At 36.7% G+C, this 22,031-nt stretch overlaps 1 protein-coding gene across 1 annotated transcript in view; it reads right to left on the bottom strand.

The window, feature by feature from the left end:
- LOC135197815 (WD repeat-containing protein 48-like) overlaps nt 1-22,031 on the bottom strand; it is a 235,719-nt gene that overhangs the window by 103,458 nt on the left and 110,230 nt on the right. The window contains exons 7-8 of the mRNA XM_064224949.1: nt 12,310-12,464; nt 7,580-7,765 (exon numbers count right to left, since the gene is read on the bottom strand). Coding sequence (XP_064081019.1) covers nt 7,580-7,765; nt 12,310-12,464 — 341 coding nt within the window. The remainder of the gene's footprint in view (nt 1-7,579; nt 7,766-12,309; nt 12,465-22,031) is intronic.

The following is a 22,031-nucleotide window of genomic DNA, read 5'->3' on the forward strand; positions in this document are numbered from 1 at the left end:
AGTTACGAATCGATAGAGTATCAGAGAAAGGTCAATACCCTCTACAGAAACTGTTTAGGGCCCGAAGGCAACATTACAGGGTTAGGAGTAACAACTACAGAAGTAGCACTCTTCACCACAATGATAGGAGAGCGAGCATCTTAGATTCCAAGATACAGATGGAATCTATAACGTAAAGGGCATTACCTCACGAGACATATTTATAGCCCGTAGGCCATACTACAGGGTTAGGCAAAATAAAGTCTACAGGTAGGTTAGCCTACCCTGACTTTGTTTACTGATTAATTGCGTACATACGAATCATACGTCTTCCTTACGGAATTAGACAAAGTCTCACACTCCTTACATGACAAATCTCAACAAAGAAGCAAGACACATAGCCCTCGTGCATATCGAGTGCGGAACTACCGAAGCTTTCGGTAGCCACACCCTATCTTAGCAGACAACACCCTCTGAAACTAGCCTAACTAGATTCAGATATACAAAAATGAATCATATTCAAAACAATTTAAGATAGCGTATGCCTAGCCACAAATCCAAGTCAATAAATCAAAAGACAATTAGGATATTTAGCGGCCATGAAGTTTCCAAAATCCTAAGACGGAGGTACTGAAAACAGGTGTTTCCAGCACCGGCGACAGAAAAATTATGAATAGAAAATGGGAATGGTTCCTGATACCCGCCTCCCAGCGGCGGGAATGGGTACTAACCACCTGGCCGACCACTGTGTGTGCCGGAAGTTTTTGAATTTCTGTCGGACTTCAGAAAATACAGCTATATATATATCTGACAGGTAAGTTTCATGAACAAAATAATTATTAATTAATCATTAACTATAATACACAAAAAAACAAAAAAATACCTTCCAATCGTTTGTTTACATTCAGCTCTTACGAGTACCAAACGAACGCAAAGCAATCACTTTTCCTAGGACACAGTAAGCCATAAATTTTTATTAGTATCTCTCTTCAACTAATGAAACTACCAAACAGTATAATAACCATTCATTTCTATTCTTTATTCTATCTTTACCTAATGGAGATACAGAGTTACTGACAGCTATGATGAAACATATACGTTACGTAATACAGTGGTACCTCGAGATACGAAATTAACCCGTTCTGAGGCGGCCTTCGTATCATGAGTTTTTCGTATCTTGGAACACATTTTACATGTAAAATGACTAATCCGTTCCAAGCCTTCCAAAAACACCCCAGTAAATTTCATAATAAAGCTAAATTGACCAATAAACAATGAAATACTACAACAATTTGGACCATTCAATACCTAAATTAAGAATAAAAATGCAAAACCTGTAAATAAAGTGTATATTAGTGTACAAGAAATATTACTGTAACGTAAAATGTGGAAGCTTACCTTTCGAGTGAGGCTATCTCCCAAAGTGGCGGCAGAGGAGGAGGAGGACAAACGGCAGATAATGTACGTCTCCGTTACCGTATCGCCAGCGATTTCTTTGTCTTTTATCCAGACGAGGAGCAGCCGTTCCATCTCATCGTGCACGTGGGTCCTCTTGCTGGACAAAATAGTGATGCCCTTCGACGGTGTTGCTGCTTTGATGGCATCCTTCTGTTTAAGGATGGTGCCTATTGTCAACGGATTACGGCCGTATTCCTTTGCAATCACACTCAATCGCATACCAGCTTCGTACTTCTTGTTGATCTCCATCTTTGTCTCCAAAGAGAGCATGCGCTTCTTTACATGAATTTCAACTTTCTTGGGACCCATGACTACGTTATCTTGTACGTAATTTATGTATAAGTAACACAATAAAGTTTCCGCACAACACGGTAATAGTATACTGCAACGAAATCACTAACGAATTTACGTTACTAAACGAAATCGTTGGACCGAACGAATGCCGTGTGCTTACGATAGAGATGTTGGTACGAAGAGGCCGAGATAGGTACGCCACCACGTATACGTATAAGATGCATGATGGGAGGGATGCTGTCCAATAGGAGAGAAGGATTTCATGGCTTGGCTAGCATCAGGAACCAATGGGAGAGCAGGAGGATGGAGGATGGTGGCGAGTCTACTAGTACTAAGATGGCGGCGCGCGGCGCGAGTTTCAAAATTGTTATCCGGGCGAATCTCGGACTTTCAGAAACCTTTCGTATCTTGAAAACTTTTCGTATGTAGAGCAGTAAAATTTTTTGCATTAGCTTTCGTATCTTGAGTTTTTCGTAAGTTGAGCCTTTCGTATCTCGAGGTACTACTCTATTAAAACGGAAAAAGAATTCTAAAAATACGTATTTGTTGGCTTCGATGATAGCAGTCTGATTGATTTTATATTTTATGGTATCTAATTCACAATTTTTTTTATTAAATGTATTGCATGTACTCATTTCAAATAATGATTAAGTAACTATTAAATATATATATAAAAAAAAAAAATCTTCCAAACTTCTGTGTACATCCAGCACTTACGAGTATCGAACGATTGCCAAGCAATCACTTTTCCTAGTACACAGTAAGCCATAAATTTTCATTCTCTCTCTTCAACTACTGAAACTACCAAACAGTATAATATCCATTCATTTCTATTCTTTATTCTATCTTTACCTACTGTTTTTTTTTATTAAATGTATTACATGAATAAGTTTTCAATTTACAGCATCCTTTTACCTATAGAATACATAAAGCACAAGGGGTAGATGCTGACCAATAGGAGAGCAGGATCTTATGGGGTGACTAGCATCAGGAACCAATGGGAGAGCGGGAGGATGGTGGCAAGTTTACTCAGTTGGCGGCGCGCAAGTTTTAAAATTGTTCTCGGTGGTCCGGGTGAATCTTGGGACTTTACAGCAATAACCTTTCGAAACTTGAGCAATTTTCGTATGTAGAGCCGTAAAATTTTTCGTATTTGCTTTCGTATCTCAAGTTTTTCGTAAGTTGAGCCTTTCGTATGTCGAGGTACTACTGTATTCCACAGAGCGGCCAATGTTGTGGTTTGAAATCAGATGATGGCAAATAAGAGTTTGTTTCGCCATATTTAACGCAATTCTGAGCAAATTCTCTTCCTTCTAGTTAGCATAAACGAATATCTAGATACTTGCCTTATATGAGACAAGGTTATTTTTCCTTATACAACGTGTTCTTAGGTGGAAATATGAATTGAATGTCTCGTTGTGAATGTGAACTACTTTGTTTTTCATTAACAGATTACGTTGGCGGCTTGTTTATTGCGTAAAAAAATTACGTGACTCCGTTCGCAATTCTCCTTCATTTCATCATAATACGAATTTACGTTATTTATCTTATATCGGCATGAAACCAACAGTAAAATGTGTTCTTTCAAGAACAGTAGTTTTGATTAAAATTATTTTATCTCAATTTTATCTACGGTTGTGTTTGATGGCATACGTTTACTGGATTTATCCTTGTTGCCGATGTGGGATAAAGTTAGGCTATTGTAGTTTGGTCTCATAAAATCGGATTATCGTAAGACAAATTATCGTAACTTGAACACTACAGCTACCTGTACACTGTATAAAACCTTATTATATCTTTACATACTCTAGACACCCTAAGGATTAAAGCTAGGCTTTTTTCACTTTACAGTATTTATAATACTATAATATACTGTACAATACTACTGTAAATTTTATAGTACTATAGTGCATAAATATAATTTTACTTATTGCGCCATTGCAGGATTATGGCGCCGTTTGACTGTTATGGCGCTGTTAACTGGTCTAGAATTTCAAAAAATGTGGCGGCGGCCGTAGGCTGCAAAATCACTTAGCGTCGGTGGCCAGGAACAGAACCCCTGCCTCTAACCGAGGGCCGCCTGTAATTACCATGGATAATTACCATGGTTCTATAAACCTAAGTATTTTCTGGAGAAAATTATCATTTGAAAAAGTTAAAAGTCAAATGCATTTGCATTTGATATTGTTTACATTCTCAAAATCTCAGCTGATTGAGTACTATTGATATCTTCATTGTCAATACTTGGCTAGTAGAAGATATGTAATTTGGAGATACTTTTTCTTACAAATTAACAAAGTTGGGTTTAAAACGTGCAAAATATGTAGGTACTTGACTGTATAAGCATTAGGTGTGATTTCACCAGTTCTGTCCATCAATTTTGCCTGCTCTGTTATTTTTTTTTATTAGTTATGGCAAATGACGTTGGCAATCAGCGGTTTCTCGATTTGGTTGTTTGTGTTGGTAATGATTCACAATTGCTTCACCCATAATTAAAAAAACCCGAATATCTTGGTGGATAATTTCTTTTTTATACATATTACAATAATAAATCAATAATAATAATACAATATGAATGGATTTTACATGCAAAATAACAGTTTCATTACCATTACCTCTAATACAGCTGTAATAGCCAATCTGACTTTTGCAAATGGATACTTTGAGTGTATCACCAGGCTAGCTTAGGTCTACAGTTCATGAATAGCCTACATGTTTATCCCGTGTATGGTAATACAATACGGTAACAACTCAAGAAAGTTGCTGTATCAAAATACATTAATGGTCACAAAACCATGGCAGGTGGGTAAAGACAGGTAGACTACACGACTACTGAACTGTGTCATAAACTATGGAGAGAAAAAATGTGCTGCCTTTTTTTTAAGTGTATTTATGCATTATATTTTGTTTCAAATAAGGGAGGAAGGAGAGATAATTGCCTTTGGCATAGTTTTCAGTTTAAAGTATGATGGTTGTTTATAAGCATACTGAGTGTTTACAGTTATGTGGTATTGACAAGATTAAGTAAAGATTAAGTGAGGAAGGGTACAGAGTTGCCCTTCAACACCCCTTCATTTTGTTAATCTCTCCATTATCCAGATTTAATCATTATCCAACAGACCCTTGGCTCTATTAATTTGAATAATTGAAGGATTACTTGTACTTTTAACAAGATGTGTTACTTCTAGACGATCTCAAAGCCTCACACTTAAAATATTGTTAAAGACTCGCTTAAGGGGGCCGGCCGGAACCCTTATATATGGGGGTATAGGGCGAAAAATGCAGTCATGAAAAAATTCATGGAGCTTCATATGGCAATTGAGAATATGTATACGAAATATTTCGTCAAAATTCCTCTTACTTTCGTAGTTACAGGGTAATTAGTAAACATAACTCAATAAGCCTAAAATATTGATCCGTACAAGAAAATGCAATATTTCTTCTGTTATCGTAAATTTTGATCATTATTGTCAAAGAAATTGTGAGAAATGGCATCTGTGGAGATTCCGTGAGTTGCAGAAGGGAGTATCAAGTTCACCCATGATTCAGTGCTAGCACAGACCTCAAGTAGTCCACGCGTTTGAGTTTCACCTCTGACATTCGCTTGCTTTTACATATGTTTATCTATGTTTCGGCAAGAATTTCATCATGCCAATGAGTGAAAGACAAGGAAAACATCTCGCTAACATAAAAACGAAGAAAATTCGCTCTAATATGATTACAGAACATCATAATATACGCGATATTAGCATAGTTAGTGAAGAGAGAGAGGGAGGGTTGCGTAGTAAGTAAACGCCCCCGTCTTGCCTGAAGCACACGTCACACTGTCCCCCAGGCTACGATCTTTGAGCAAAGGGATCTTAATTTATGATAAATAACATAGTTTTGGTTTATTAATACCCAAAAAGGAATATGAAATTCATAATAATCATGATTTATTAACATGGTCTTTGTAAAAAGAGAGTACAACTTCGAATTTCACCTCTTGACATTCTCTTGCATTTACGTTTGTTTATCTTTGTTTTGGCAAGAATTTCATCATGCCAAAGAGGAAAATACTAGGAAAACATCTTGCTAACATACAGAAGAAGAAAATTCACTGTAATAAGCCGAGTTAGTGAAGGAGAGAGAGAGAGAGTTGCGTAGGAAGGAGTGCCCTGTCTTGCCTGACAGGCTATGATGTATGAACAAAGGGATCATCATTTATGATTAAATTATGATAAATAAAATAGTTTTGGTTTATAAATAAACAAAAAAGAAATATATATTCATAATAATCATTATTTATTAACATTGTCGTTATAAAAATATGAAGGAAAACTTTGAACACCCGTATCTCAAAACTATAGTTATTGACCTTCAAAATCTATCTTCTCACTTTGTTTTAAAGCTATAACATTGGAATTTGGTATATAACTCAGAAAGACATTATAAAACAATCAAATCAAGCCCTTTTTTCCAATTTTTCGTCTTATTTTTATAAATTTTGTTTTCCTGATTTATAGGGTTTATTTTACCATAATGAAAAATTCATATCTAGCAAAAAAATTACTTTAAAAAAAAAAAACTCCTCATTCGATTGGAGGTCTACATCAGGTCTTTATATGGTAGTAATCCCAGGTCATATTATTAAATATCAAGGGAGGAGATAGAATTTGAAAAATGGTTATTTTCGGGATAAATCGCGCTGGCGTCACAAAACCGAAGGTCAGAGGCGAAAATCATATGCGGATTGGAGATGTCCCAAGTCACCTCATTAAGTGGTATGAATATCAAAGTCCTGTCCTTAAAGAATGGCATTAGCCGGCCGGCCCCCCTTAAATCTCCTAGGAATGTAGACCAAAATATCAGAGGTTGAAAGGGTTTGGACTTGTGATCAGAAAGAATGAGGAAAATCATTCAGTCATCCCTCTGCCGTTTAACCTGCTCCATTCACAATCATGAATGCTTTTGGGTGAATTTTCCCTCACAGCATTGCATGTGAAATGGGGATCCTGCACTTTTGACAAAATCATCATCCAGACTCCATTTTAATCAATATACAAATTTTTCCCTAATTTTCTGGCCCTTCCCACTAATCTTTGTTCTGTTTCTCTCATTAAAACTTACTACATTTCTATTTAACTGTTCCTCATCCTTTCTGATCACAAGTCCAAACCCTTTCAACCTCTGATATTTTGGTCTACATTCCTGCTTCTAAATGCCACATCTCTCCAGGGTTTCCTCTATTCATATACTACTCTCTCTTCATTGAACAATCTCAAATTAGTTCTTCCTCATCTACTTTAAATTTCACTATTTTACTTTGTTATGCATACCTCTCGCTTTGAATCTTTTCTATCTTTCCTTATCCCCTTTGCTTTACCTAAAATTCATTATCTTTCCTTTGCCGAGTTAAGATTCTATGTTCACTCCTACCACACCTTCAATCCTTTCCAAGCACCTGTGGTCTCTATCCTCCACTTTCTATTGACCCTTCTAAACCATTCCCAAAAAACAAGCTTCAGACTTGACATAACATGTCACAGATTCTACATAAACTCATTAAAGGGAAGAGAATATTGTTGATGATTTTCTACCTATACTGACAAGATTACTTCTATAACTTAGAATAATTTTTAAAATATAATGCTTAAGTTTTAATCCCAATAACAATTATCCAGTAAATAGCTATAATTTTTAAATGCTTTTGTTTATATGCAAATAAAATGTAAACTACCTAAAATAGGACCTAAGGGTAAAATTCTCTACAATTTTCCTTTTGGAAAGAGATGTTGAATTACAAAGCACTGATGACACTTAAAATTAGCAAGTAAGACTTAATTACTCAAACAAAATAGCAACTTACCCAACATTTAATAGCCGAGTTGGTTGTAGCTACATACAAGGATGAGTTATCTGGAGTTAAAAGCATTTTCAATATTGGTGCTGATTCCTGACAGAGCAAAACATGCTTATCTGGTGAGCGAGTTTCACACATGTATATTCGCTTATCTCGGCCACCCGAAAACACTGTGCTAAATGATTCATTTGCCTGTTGATAAAACAAGCCATTAACATTGCATTTTCTACAGATCCTACTCGTAATAGAAATAAATAGCATAAGACTAGTAATGAGGAAATCATCTTGAAAATTACAAAATACTACCAAACTCCTGGAAATTTCAGTTAGAGGCCAAATTACTACATTCTGCTGAAAGTTACAAGGCCAAACATAACTATATCCAGGATATATTTATTCAATAATTATCTCTAAACATGAAATTTAATCTTATCTAAAGAACTTTTGTAATATTTTACATTTACAATAATCACAGTTGTCAATCAGTAACTATAATGAATACTAAGTAGTAACTTTGTGCAGAAATATGGCAAAGAGACTGAATTATTTCTGGTAACGTAATTTGATCCCTTTTTCTTTCCTGCCTGTCTGGTTTATGTTACCATGATTAATAAAATTGGAACAAGGTAAGAAAAATTAGGAGTTACATGGGAAGTCATCAAGGGGAACAAATGAAAAACTAAAATTTTTTAATTAATTTGAATTTTTTATAGCTAACAAACCTGAGGTCTTAACAATAGGATAGACTCATAATTGGAGGGAGGTATGAAAATCCTGAACCGACTGGAGGTTTGGCAAACCCGATCATTCTTCTTGGAAAGGAGATTGCTAAAGAAGAGGAACTAAGCCTTTGGGATGTTAGTTATATGGATATCTAACACTCAGTCAACTGGGTTCAAATACAATGAAGCATGACCAGATTAATTGCATTCATAACTGTTCAGGCAACAAACCATGTCAGCCACGAGAAACAGGTTTGTTACCACTCCTTACTCCCCTTGTTGGAGAGTGGAGTTTACACTACTGAGAGGCATATTTGCATGATGCATGGAACATGAAAAGGGCTGTAACAAGCATGGCTGCAACATTCACCTTCATCAAGCCAGTTTCAACGTATGATGTGTCAATTCTCCAACCTGCCCCTAGATATGAAGAAAGGTGAAAAGGGAAAGAAAAGGGGATAGTGAAGTCCCTCATTCCTACTCCATCAATCATCTTAGGCTAGATATAAACTGTCCCTGTCCCACCTGGGGTACTTGATGAGTCACACTTGTTGAACAGCCACCACTGGACCCAAGGAAAACGTGTCCAAGGGTCTGTGGGCAATGCTCTTCATGCAGAAGAAAGTGAAAGTGGTTTGAGAGTGGAAGATAAGAGCAGGTACGTGGAACATAGGTACTCTTAACAGGTAAACAGAGGGAGATAGTACATGTGATGGAGAGGAGGAGGATAGATTTCTTGTGTGTGCAAGAGACTAGGTGGAAAGGGAGTGGAACTAGAGAGATAGGAAATGGGTATAAGCTGTATTACAGTGGGTCACAAGAGGGAAGAAATGGAGTTGGAATTATAGTAAGTAACAACTAAAACGAAAAAGTGGTAGAAGTAAAGAGAGTAAATGATAGGCTTTTAAAGATCCCAATAATAATAGGGAACAAGGTAGTAAATATAATATCAGCATATGCTCCTCATATGGGTTGCCAAGAGCAAGAGAAAGAATTATTTAGACAAGAGTTTGAGGCTGCCTTTAAAATAGTGAAAAAGGAGGAGAAGCTAATAATAGGAGCTGATATGAATGGCAGGATGGGAAAGAGAGGAGACGAGTATGAGGTGGTACACGGAGACCATGAGTTTGGAATTAGAAATGAAGATGGGGATTATTTATTGGAGATGGCTCAGAGTTTTGAATTGGCCTGTATGAACACATGGTTTCAAAAGTTAGATAAGTACTTGATAACTTATGAAAGTGGAGGAGTGCAGAGCCAAATAGATTACATCCTGGTTAGAGGAGCTGACAAAAGCAATGTGACAAATTGCAATGTGATCTTGGGAGATGTGTGTGTTAAACAGCATAGGTTGGTGGTGATGGATTTTAAAATGTGAGGTAGGAAACCCAAGAAGAGAAAGAGATCTAGAATTAAGGATTGGGACCTTAAAGGAGGAAAGGGGGAGCAATTTAGGAGGACTGTGAGACACACACACATCTGGAAAGGGGGAACATAGAATTTGGTCAGGGTAATAGAGTGGAAAATATCTGGGTAGAAATACAAGAAATATGTTTGGGGGAAGCATAGGAATTAGTGGGAAGAACCAGTGGATAGGGAGTGTTGAGACTGGAAAGTGAGGCATGCACAGGGTGCAGAAGAAAGGTACAGAGAAGAGGAAAGAGAGGCGAGAAGGAGGGTAGGTATGGCTATGGGAAGGGCAGCAGAGCAGTTGAATGAAAGACTAGGAAAAAGAGAAGAAGAAAAGGATACCTATAAGATTTCAAACTTGAGGAAAAGGCAGAGACAGGATGTGGGTAGATTAGGTGTCATCAAGGATATTACTGGAAATATATTGTATAGGGAGGAAGACATCAAGAAGAGATGGCGAGAGTATTTTGAACAACTGATAAATACTGAAAACAAGAGAGAAGAGATGGAGGAAGCACAGAGGGTGGAGGGACCAGTGAGGGAGATATAGAATACAGAAGTGAAGAGAGCATTAGGGAAAATGAAGAATGGTAAATCAACAAGTCCATCGGAGTTCCAAATTGAAAAGCTCAAATTACTAGGTACAGAGGGGGAGAAATGGTTGCTGGATTTATTAAAAGCTATATGTGAAGAGGAAGAACTGCCAAGGGATTGGGATGAGAGTCAGTATATAAATATATACAAGGAGAAGGGCGATGTCATGGATTGTGGTAACTGCAGGGGAATTAAACTAACAGACCATGGATTGAAAGTTTAAGAGAGAGTACTGGATGAGAGAGTAAGAGATTGTAAAGATCGGGAAACAGCAATATGGATTCATGAGAGGAAGAGGGACAGTGGATGCCATCTTCATGTAAGACAGCTATAGGAAAAGAGGCTAGAGGGAAACCAGGAGCTCTATTGTGCATTCATAGACCTAGAAAGGAATGTTTTGGTGTTTAAGGAAAAAGAAAGTACCAGAAAAGTTGGTTAGGCTGGTCGACATAATATATAAAAGAATGCGCACAGAAATGATAACAGCAGTTGGGGAAGCAGAAAACTCTGAAGTTAGTGTTAGATTACACCAAGAAGCATTAAGCCCATTTTTGTTTGTGCTTGTCATGGATGTGTTGAGTGAAGCGACCAGGAATGAAGAGCTGTGGGAATTGTTGTACGCCGATGATCTGACTACTGCTGAAAATGAGGAGCACCCACAGAGAAGGATTGGAGTGGCAGGAGTCTTTAGAGAGGGATGGCTTAATGGTGAATGTAAATAAAACAGAGGTTTTGCTGAGCAGTAAGGAAGATAGTGACAGAATAGTAATACAAGAAAGATGAGGCTCAATTATAAAATAGACAGAAAAGTTTAAATACTTAGAATCTACTTTGAGCCAAGAGGAAGGATGTGAGGCTGAAGTTGACAGTAAGATAAAAAATGCATGGGGGAAGTGGAGAGAGGTAGTTGGAGTGGTATGTGATAAGAAAATGCCAATCAAGCTATATAACAAAGTGATAAGACCAGTGTTAATGAGTAGAGTAGAAACAAGGGCTCTAAGAAGAAAAGAGGAAGTAAAACGTGAGAGAACAGAGATGAAAATGCTGAGGTGGATTATGGGAATATCACTGCTTGAAAGATTGGAAAATGATGAAAAAGAGGATGGGCAGGCTTAGTAAAGATTACAGAGGTGATAAGAGAGTCATGATTGAGATGGTATGGGCATGTGTTGAGGATGGATAAGGCAGGAATGAAGAGGGCTTGAGAGGAACCTGTTAGAGGAAGAGGAGCAAGAGGGAGACACAGAATTAGATGGCGAGATAAAGTGAAGGAAGCTATGGAGAGAAAAGGTTTGGTGGAGGATGATGCCTTTGATAGAAGGCAGTGGAGAAAGCGCATCAGGCAACTGACCCCTTAGTGTAGGGATAATGGTGGGAACGAATAAGACGACAACAATGGGTCTCGTCTACATAGGAGCCTTAGTGGAAAATTAAAGGCCTCCTTGATGCCATGGTAATCTTAAGATATGGCATGGGAGAGGCACAATAATCCTGTGGCCAATAGGAGCAACTTCATTGAGAATTCACAGGAGCTACAAAATTAGGTTTTTCCTTTTCTTTGTCAAAATCTATTTTTTGGGAGATTTTGGTATTTCTATGGATGATAATTGAACACTGAAATTACATCAGAACAAATGTATAAGGTATATAGCCAAGCATCATGCAAATACTTTAAAAATTTTGAAGCTTTTAAATTTTATACTATATAATCTCTTTATTATGTATAATTTTTACATATCTTAATATTTGTATCTATTGATCTGGCACTTTTCATTGATTTGTTTTTTTATGGCATTTTAACATTTGTTGCTGACCAATGTAAAGATGCCTAAACAGGTGCAAGTTGATTTTTATTTTTCCCTCTGACTTACAACACAAACCTCTGTAAATCTAAAACACCTTATGATGAAATGACTTAACTAGAAGCATTATACTGCACTGGGGTTTGATGATTGTATGTACCATTAAAACTTATAATTCATGCAACATACTGGTTTTCATAACCCCTACCTGTAATGCCCAAATGCCTTCCTCATGGATCCGAATTGTGGTGATACAACGCTGCTGACCCAAAGACCATAACTTTATCGTACCATCTGAGCTACCTGATAAAACTTGTGTTCCATCCCGATTTACTAAGAGTGCTTTAACATTGTCTGTGTGCCCTGCAAGAGAAGAAGTAAAATCTGAAGAAGAAAAGAAGGAAATCTTAAGTATGTTCAAGGATAATGAAATGCACTTTCTCTTCATTTTCCACATTTTGTAACAAGCAAGAATTTTTTTCACATATTTCTACTAAACTTTCTTGAATTTCCAAATACCTGGAATATAGGAAAACTTAAATTCCTTTTAAGCATTAAACAAATTTTCTTACAAAGTACTTTTAAAAAACTAATATCATCTAACGAAACATTTCAAGGGATTTGCTATTCCATACCAAAAAAAATAAATACAGCAGACCAACTTAGAACATCTTCATAGCAGAATTACAACTGAAACAGGAATTTAGTTCTTCTGGTACACTGATACTGAATTATAGCCATTAGAGTAAATAACACAAAAAATTTAACTTATTACTCTGCAAATATTTTTAAAATTATCTAAAACTACCTACAAAATGTATTTTAAGCATTTTGCCTGAAGACAATTTGTCCTAGGAATACAGTAACACAGGCAGTTCCCGGTTTACAACGGTTTCGGCTTACAACATTCCGAGGTTACGCCATTTTTCAATTATATTCATCAGAAATTATTCCCTGGTTTACGCATGTTCCTGGGTTACGACACCGATCTGATGGAAGAAATATGACTCCCAAAGTACAAAACAGTAATATTTAAAGGTTTTATGATGAACAATGCAATAAAAATGCACTTAACACCATTTTGAATATGCCCAAAGCATTAAAAGTAAGGTTTTCTTAGGATTTTATACAATTTTCAATGACGTTTCAGCTTACAACGCGTCTCAAGAAAGGAACCCCCTTCGTAAACCAGGGACTGCCTGTACCTAAATCTTACGCGATTTGAGTTTTGCAAATCCACAATGGCACAAACTTTTCATTGGAACTAACTAATCATCATGCATGAGTTTTCCACAGACGTGCAAACATTTGCAAATCCTCGGAAACCCCTGCAAAAGTGTTTGTTTAATTTTTTTATGTAATTTATAAGTTTAAAAGCTTTAATAGGTAAATTAAATAGCATTAAATAATAAAAATATTAATTCTCCCTCTCTCTCTCTCTCTCTCTCTCTATTTTACCGAGAGAGAATTTTTATGGTACGTACATGTATAAGTTTATAAATATTTTCAAATGACAATAATAATGATATAACTGTAATTACAAGTACTTCAGTGATTAAGGACATGTTTGCAAAGTGATGTCAAAAATTTTGTGGAGAAATACCGCAACAAAGATGCCCAAAATAAATGTCTCTGGACAGTTCTGTTGTGCGACAGGGGTCCAGTGACTCTCAACCTGATCCTTGTGCCAGTAAAAAATGATGAGGAGATATAACCTCAGGTAGTGCCAGAAAAAAAAACAGAGAGAAGTAATTCCAGATAGATCCTTGATACCCAAAGTCCTTCTGAAGGGAGATTACCCTTCCAAACAATAACCTCTCCTCCTCCCTCTCTACTCTTCTCCGTCTTCCATACGCTAACAAGTATCTTCCATAAAATTAAAAGTAATGCTAAATGTTCATTTATTCATTTCATTAGTCATTTAAATTAGGTATCACTGTTTTCTATATGTAAGTGTGTTTATTCCCTATAAAATTTATGAATTTCAACATTACTTTGGGTGCCTGTATTTACATTATTCCTAATGAGAATTACTGTTTCGGATTTTGTATGTTTCATACATCGTGGGACGTTTGGAAAGGATTATGCACAAAAACCAAAGTTCCACTGTAATTTAATTCAAAAAAGAAATAAATGGTTGGTAAATATAAATATATATATATATATATATATATATATATATATATATATTATATATATATATATATATATATATATACAGGGGGTCCTCGAGTTACGACGTTGATCCATTCTTAAGATGCGTCGTAACACGATTTTCAGCGTAAGTCGGAACATTAAAAAAATACCACATGATTTAATGTATACCTATCAATAACAACGAGAGAACAATTCCTTACCTTTATTAATTTGATTGGCTTGCACACTGGAGAGGAAGCTGCGGTGCTGGAGAGACTGGGAGAGGTTAGTGAAGAGAAAAAGAACCTCCAGAAGATGCTGGAGATGCTGAGGCAGGTGATTCTTGAGGTAAGGCAGAACATACTAATGGAGATGCTGAGGCAGGTGATTCTTGAGGTGAGGCAGAACATACTACTGGAGATGCTGGGGCAGGTGAGTCTTTAGGTGAGGCAGAACCTACAGAAGGTGCTGGAGATACTGGGGCAGGTGAGTCTGGGTTAGCAGAACATTCAGAAGGTGCTGGAGATTGTGGGGCAGGCGAGTCTGGATTAGCAGAGGCAGCTGAGGTAGAGGGTACAGGATCTCCTGCAGGCCTCTCTACCTTCTTAAAATACTGCTCCAGGTTAGTCTGAACAGAGAGCGACCTCTTTTCATCCAAGATCTCCTTGTAACACTGCATCAAATCCATGACGCCTCTGGAAACCCTAGTAAACCTGTCCAAGTTGGGATCCTGAGCCTCAAAAGTTGACAATGCTTGCTGCAACTCTGCAAAACCTCTTGTAAAGTCCTGCCTTGTGAAAGCCTTAGGCTCTGGGGTGGGTGCTTCTTCTTCTTCCTCTATCATCTGCTTCTCCAGTTGTATCAGGTCCTCAGCAGATAACTCCTCGCCTTGAGACTCCAGCAGCTCTGTAACATCATCAACCTCCATCTCCAAATTGATTTCCTTACTCGGGGCAACAACGTTCTTGACAACTAGCTGAACTGTGTCCTCAAACCCATGGAAATCATTCACAAATTGAGGACAAATTTTCTTCCATACACCATTCATGTTTGTTTGCTTAACCTCCTCCCAGGAATTAGCAATGTTCTTTACAGCATCAAGGATGTTGTAGGATTTCCAAAAGTCCTTCAGAGTCAAGTCCTTCTTGGTTTCAGTTGCCTGTAAAGCCATAGCAATTGTCCTTCGTAGGTAGTAGGCCTTGAACGAAGCAATCACTCCTTGGTCCATAGGCTGTAAAAGGGCCGTGGTATTAGGTGGAAGGTAAACCACCTTGACATTAGGGTTGAAGTCTCCCAGCTGGGCAGGGTGTCCAGGGGCATTGTCCAGCACTAGCAACACCTTAAAGGGGATACCCTTGGAGGCGCAATACCGCTCCACACTTGGAACAAAATGGTTTACGAACCAGTCCTCAAACACTGCAAGTGTCACCCATGCCTTCTTGTTGGACTTCCAAATTACTGGTAGTTGACCCTTCCAAATGCCCTTGAGTGCCCTTGGATATTCAGCCTGATACACCAACAAGGGCTTCAGTTTGAAGTCGCCAGCAGCATTACCCCTAAGAAGTAAAGTTAGCCTCTCCTTGCTGGCTTTATGACCAGGTGCTGACTTCTCCTCCTTGGCGATGTAAGTGCGGTTAGGCATACGTTTCCAAAACAAACCTGTCTCGTCTACGTTAAACACTTGCTGAGCAGAATAACCCCCCCTCCTTAATTATCTCAGACAACGCTTTAGGAAATTCACTCGCTGCTTTCTCATCCCCACTAGCAGCTTCACCTTGCACTTTAAGGTTATGGTAATTGGCCCGAGCCTTAAATCGCATAAACCAACCCCTACTAGCCACAAACTCTTCACTTTCACTTCCCTCCCCCTTTTCTTTTTTCAATGCTTCAAACAATCTTTTCGCCTTCTCCTGAATCACCATAAGGCTGACTGGGATACGCCGTTGATTTTGGTCTTCCAACCAAAGCACCAATAACCTTTCCATTTCAATTATTAGACCACTACGCTGCTTAGTTATCACTGTCACTTTCATAGGAGCAGATCCTTTCACATGTTCAACGATGCGCTCTTTATCTTTGATAACGGTCGAACGGCTAAGGCCAAGCGAGCGGCCAATGTTTGTTGGCGTTTCTCCCTTCTCAGATCGCTTTATAATGTCCACTTTAATTTTCATGGTGATGGCCTTTCTTTTCTTCGATGCACTACCATCAGAAGAGTCCGCCTTGCGCTTGGGAGCCATAACAAAGAGCAAAAAGTTACAAAAACGATACAACACGAGGGAGAGAGAGGCAGTGTAAACAACCAAAATGGCGTATGGGCGAGGAATGAACGTAGCGAAGCGACGCCGTCCTCTCCCCCACAAAGCGTATTCTTCCGCCGTGCGCCCGGAACTAGTTCGCGTTTGTTTACGTCGCTTACGACGCTAAAACGTGTAAGACGGAACGCAAAATATTATTTTTTATATTTTTATGGGGGCGCGTTCGTAACCACGAAACATCGTAAGTCGAGACCGGCGTAACCCGAGGACTTATTACTGCCTATATAATATATATATGTATATATATATATATTATATATATATATTATTATATATATATATATATATATGATATATATAATACGTATATATATATTATATATATATTATATATATATCTTATATATTTATTAATATTATATATTTTTTATACACAGGCGGCCCGCGGTTAACGGCGCAATCACTCAACGGCGAATCGGTTTTACGGCGGTCATCAAAAATATTCATTAAAAAAATAAGGCACTTTAAAGGTATCTTTACGGCACAAATTTCAGTTAACAGCGCCGCTAGCGCCGTTGTCTAACGAGTTCATACATTTGTAGAAATGCCGTTCAGACCATAAAGGTTATGCAAATTATATTAACAAATTTTATGGAGAGTTATTACGTAGGTATTAGGGTAAAATATATGCCTCTGACGCCGTTCTATGCCGAAAATATCGAGTTACATAAGTGCAAATGTAGCTATGGATGTGTCGATTTATAAATGTTCATGCTTTTGTTTAAAATGTGTATGAAAATGTATTACGTGAAAGGCATTTTTATTTCTGTACAGAAATATGATACAAAGGCAGCTTTTGAAACTGCCCTTCACGTTATCAAATACGATGTTTTTTCATGTTCTTTTTTGTAAGCTGCTGCCTGCCGCTCTTCCAAGAATATAGATTTAAAGTGCAAATTAGCGATCGATGTGTCGATTTTATAAATGTTTATGCTTTTATGTTTAAAATGTGTATGAAAATGTATTACGAATAGGGTATTTTTATTTCTGTGCAGAAATATGATAAAAAGGCAGCTTTTGAAACTCCCCTTCAAGTTATCGACTACGATGTTTTTTTCAAGTTCGTTCTTGTATGCCGATGTCTGCCGCTCTTCCGAAAATATCGAGTTAAAAAGAGTGCAAATTTAGCAATCGATGTGTCGATTTTTCAAATGTTTATGCTTTTACATTCAGCGCCGTTTGTATCGAGATTTTTTGGAAATCTCAATCATTTTGTCGTATTTTGAAACCACATCATATTTCCCGCAAAAAAAATCAGCCGGGATAAAATGACTAATTGGCACCTTTTGTTTATCCTCCCACGCACTACTGGTGATGACTTCAAAGAGTTAGTACCCAATTGTCAGCCATAAGGAGTGCATTTCTTTTGACGGCGGTCCATATATTTCGTTTTTGTGCTTTGTGTGCAGTGAGTGTCGGCGTCAACCACGCCCTTAGAGTGATGTCTGGTAAAAATACCAGCCGTGATAATATTGTGAGAGTTGTTGAACTACATAAAGTCGGTAAAAGAAACCGAGAAATTGCCGAAATTACCGGTGTTAATGAGAAGACAGTGTCGCGACTTCTCCAAAAATGGCGCCAGGCTGGATCTGGTGATAATGTTCCCGAACACAAACACGGAGGGGGTAGGTCTTTGAAGATTTCTACGAAGACTTTAAGGCTTTTAAAGCGTCAGTTAGACCTTAATCCTTCAATTACTGCAAAGGAATTGAAAGAAAAGAACCCTAGGCTCCTTAGAAATGTCTCTGTAAGGACAATTCAGCGCAACATCCAGCAGCGTCTAGAATACTCCAAGGTGAAAGCGCGAGTCAAGCCCCTCGTGACTGCTAAGCAACGTCGCCGTCGTGTTCAATTTGCCAAGGACCATAAGGACTGGGACCTTGTACAGTGGCATAAGGTCCTTTGGACCGATGAAGCAACGTTCTGCGTCAGTGAGAACAAGGGCATGAAGGTTTGGAAGTCACGCACTTCGTCAGCGTGTGACCCGCGGCTGACCGTGACCAGCGTTAAGCATCCGCCCTACCTCATGGTGTGGGGTTCCTTTGGCTACGGTGGACTAGGGAATCTTGTCGTGCTTCCTAGATGCCAAACGCTTAATTCTGAGCGTTATATTAAGCTGCTAAAGGACAATTTAGCAGAGTCTTTCGCCAAAACTGGCTGCGAGATCCTTCAGCAGGACGGTGCCCCTTGCCACACCTCAAGGGCATCCAAAAAGTGGCTTTCTGACAACGAGGTTGAATTTATCCATGATTGGCCTGGCCAATCACCTGATCTGTCCCCCATAGAAAACCTTTGGGGAATCTTGAAACGCCGCCTTCGTAAGGAGGATACATCGACAATCCCCAAGCTTGAGATTGCAATAAGGAAGGTCTGGGGGGAAATACCCCCTGCCTACTGTCAGAACTTGGCTGATTGTCTTCCACAGCGACTCCAAAAGGTCATCAAGTCCAAGGGCTTCCCCATCGGGAAGTAGCAATGACGGCGTAAGTGTTAAACTATTTTTTTCTAATTTTTATAAATGAAATTTATTTTTTCTGCAGGCTAATTTTTCTTTTCTCGGTACAAACGGCGCTGACTGTATGTTTAAAATGTGTATGAAAATGTATTACGAATAGGGTATTTTTATTTCTGTGCAGAAATATGATAAAAAGGCAGCTTTTGAAACTCAACTTCAAGTTATCGACTACGATGTTTTTTTCAAGTTCGTTCTTGTATGCCGCCGTCTGCCGCTCTTCCGAAAATATAGTTAAAAAAAGTGCAAATTTAGCGATCGATGTGTCGATTTTTCAAATGTTTATGCTTTTATGTTTAAAATGTGTATGAAAATATATTACGTAAAGGTAATTTCATTTTTGTACAGAAATAAGATACAAATTAAGGCAGCCTTTGTAACTACGCTCCACGTTGTCAGGGGATGGTTTTTCATGTTTGTTCTTGTCCGCCAGTTCTGAAAAATGCATTGTGTTATTTTATTAATTATGTATCTTTTCCATAAATCCTTTAAAAAGTTATACATTATTTCACTGTATCCAAGAATATTGTATGTATTCTCATATTATTGTATTTTAAAATACTACGGCAAACTTAAGCCCATATTCCGTGGAGCGGCCAATGTTGTGGTTTGAAATCAGCTGATGAATACGAGCTTGTTTCACCATAACACAATTCTGAGCGAATGCTCTTGCTTCTAGTTAGCATAAACGAATATCTATATACTTGACTTATATGAGACAAAGTTATTTTTCCTTATACAGTGTGTTTTTAAGTGGAAATATTTATTGAATATGTCTCGTTGTGAATGTGAACTACCTTTTTTTTTCGTTAACAGATTACGTTGGCGGCATGTTTATTGCATAAAAAATTACGTGATTCCGTTCGCAGTAATCCTTTATATCATCGTAATACGAACTTGACGTTATTTATCTTATAACGGCGTGAAACCAACAGTAAAATGTGTTCTTTCAAGCACAGTTGTTTTGATTAAAATGATTTTATCCCAATTTTATCTACAGTTGTGTGTGATGGCAGACGTTTACTGCAGTTTAATCCTTGTTGCCGATGTACGATAATAGTCATTAGCAGCTTGAACAGTTTTCTCAGCTTCAGTTATAACTAGGTTTAAATTTAATGGTATATTTCCCGATTGATCTTTAATCTATATTGATCTCTGATCTATAGCGAATAAAGTTATTACATTAAGATATCTCGGTTCTATTCTATACATAACGCCATTTATAACAAATACGGTAATGTTGCACTGTAGTACGATGATCGAAATACAAGCCAAACAGATGTTATCCAGTTCGGTTGTACTTAGAAAAAAGAAAGTCGTTTCTCGTTCGGTTGTTCATGGCTGTACACGTTCACGCAACGAGTATAACGTTAAAACCATACTTTCATCATTCTCTTTTGCTGTTATTGAACTTATGTAACTAGAAGATGGAAAAAGTTAGGCCATTGTAATTTGATCTCTCATAAAATCGGACTATCGTAAGACTAATGATCGTAACCTGAACACTACAGCTACCTGTACACTGTATAAACTTGATTATATCTTTACATACTCTAGACACCCACATGTACTGTACAGTAAATTCTATAGTACTATACTGCATAAATATAATTTTAGTTATTGCGCCGTTGTGGGATTACGGCGCCTTTGACTGGTCTAGAGTTTCGAAAGAAGGTGTGCGGCGGCCGTAGGCTTTAAAATCGCTCAGCGTCAAAAATCGCTTGGCGTCGGTGGCCAGGAACGGAACCCCTGCCGCTAACCGAGGGCCGCCTGTATATATATATATAGTATATATATATATATATATATATATATATATATATATATATATATATGTATATATATATGTATGTATATATATATGTATATATATATATATATATATATATATATATATATATATATATATATATGTATATATATATATATATATATATATATATATTATATATATAGTATTATATATATATATATATATATATATAATATATATATATATATATATATATATATATATATATATTATATATATATGTATGTATGTAGTATATATATATATATATATTATATATATATATATATATATATATATATATAGATATATATATATATATATATATATAGATAATATATATATATATATATATATATATATATATATATATATATATATATATATATATATATATATATATATAGATATATATATATATATATATATATATATATATATATATATATATATATATATATATATATATATTATATATTATATATATATATATATATATATATATATATATATATATATAGATATATATATATATATATATATATATATATATATATATATATATATATATATATAATATATATATATATTATATATGTAATGTGTATATATATATATATATATATTATATATATATATATATATATATATATATATACAGGCGGTCCCCGGGTTACGATGGTTCCGGCTTACGACGTTCCGAGGTTACGACGCTTTTTCTTAAATATTCAATGGAAAAATCCGTCCTGGGTTACGACGCTGACGCTTCTGACGCTCCGAGTTAACGACGCTTTTAAAAAACGCATACTATGATAAAAATCCTTTATAGTTTAGCACAGTATATTAATAAAAATTAATAAGTTTCTGTAGATTACAACAAAAATTTTGAGATTATGATGATTTTCGACACTTTTTATGTTGTATTTTTCTATGTTTTTTAGTGACGCCTCATATGCGGAACTAGTTTCCGAGCGAATGAATACATACTAGTTTACATATAACAGTCCAAAAGCGCAAATAATGAAAAAATCATTGCTGTTTCCAGTAATAATAACAAAACGAAAGTTTTCTGGTTTAGATTACAACGCAAATTCCAAGTATCCAAAGAGAGACATATCCAGTAATTTGATCAGAGAGAGAGAGGGAGAGGAGAGAGAGAGAGAGAGAGAGAG

The sequence above is a fragment of the Macrobrachium nipponense genome, chromosome 21 (assembly GCF_015104395.2).
Source record: "Macrobrachium nipponense isolate FS-2020 chromosome 21, ASM1510439v2, whole genome shotgun sequence".
NCBI classification, from domain to species: Eukaryota; Metazoa; Arthropoda; class Malacostraca; order Decapoda; family Palaemonidae; genus Macrobrachium; species Macrobrachium nipponense.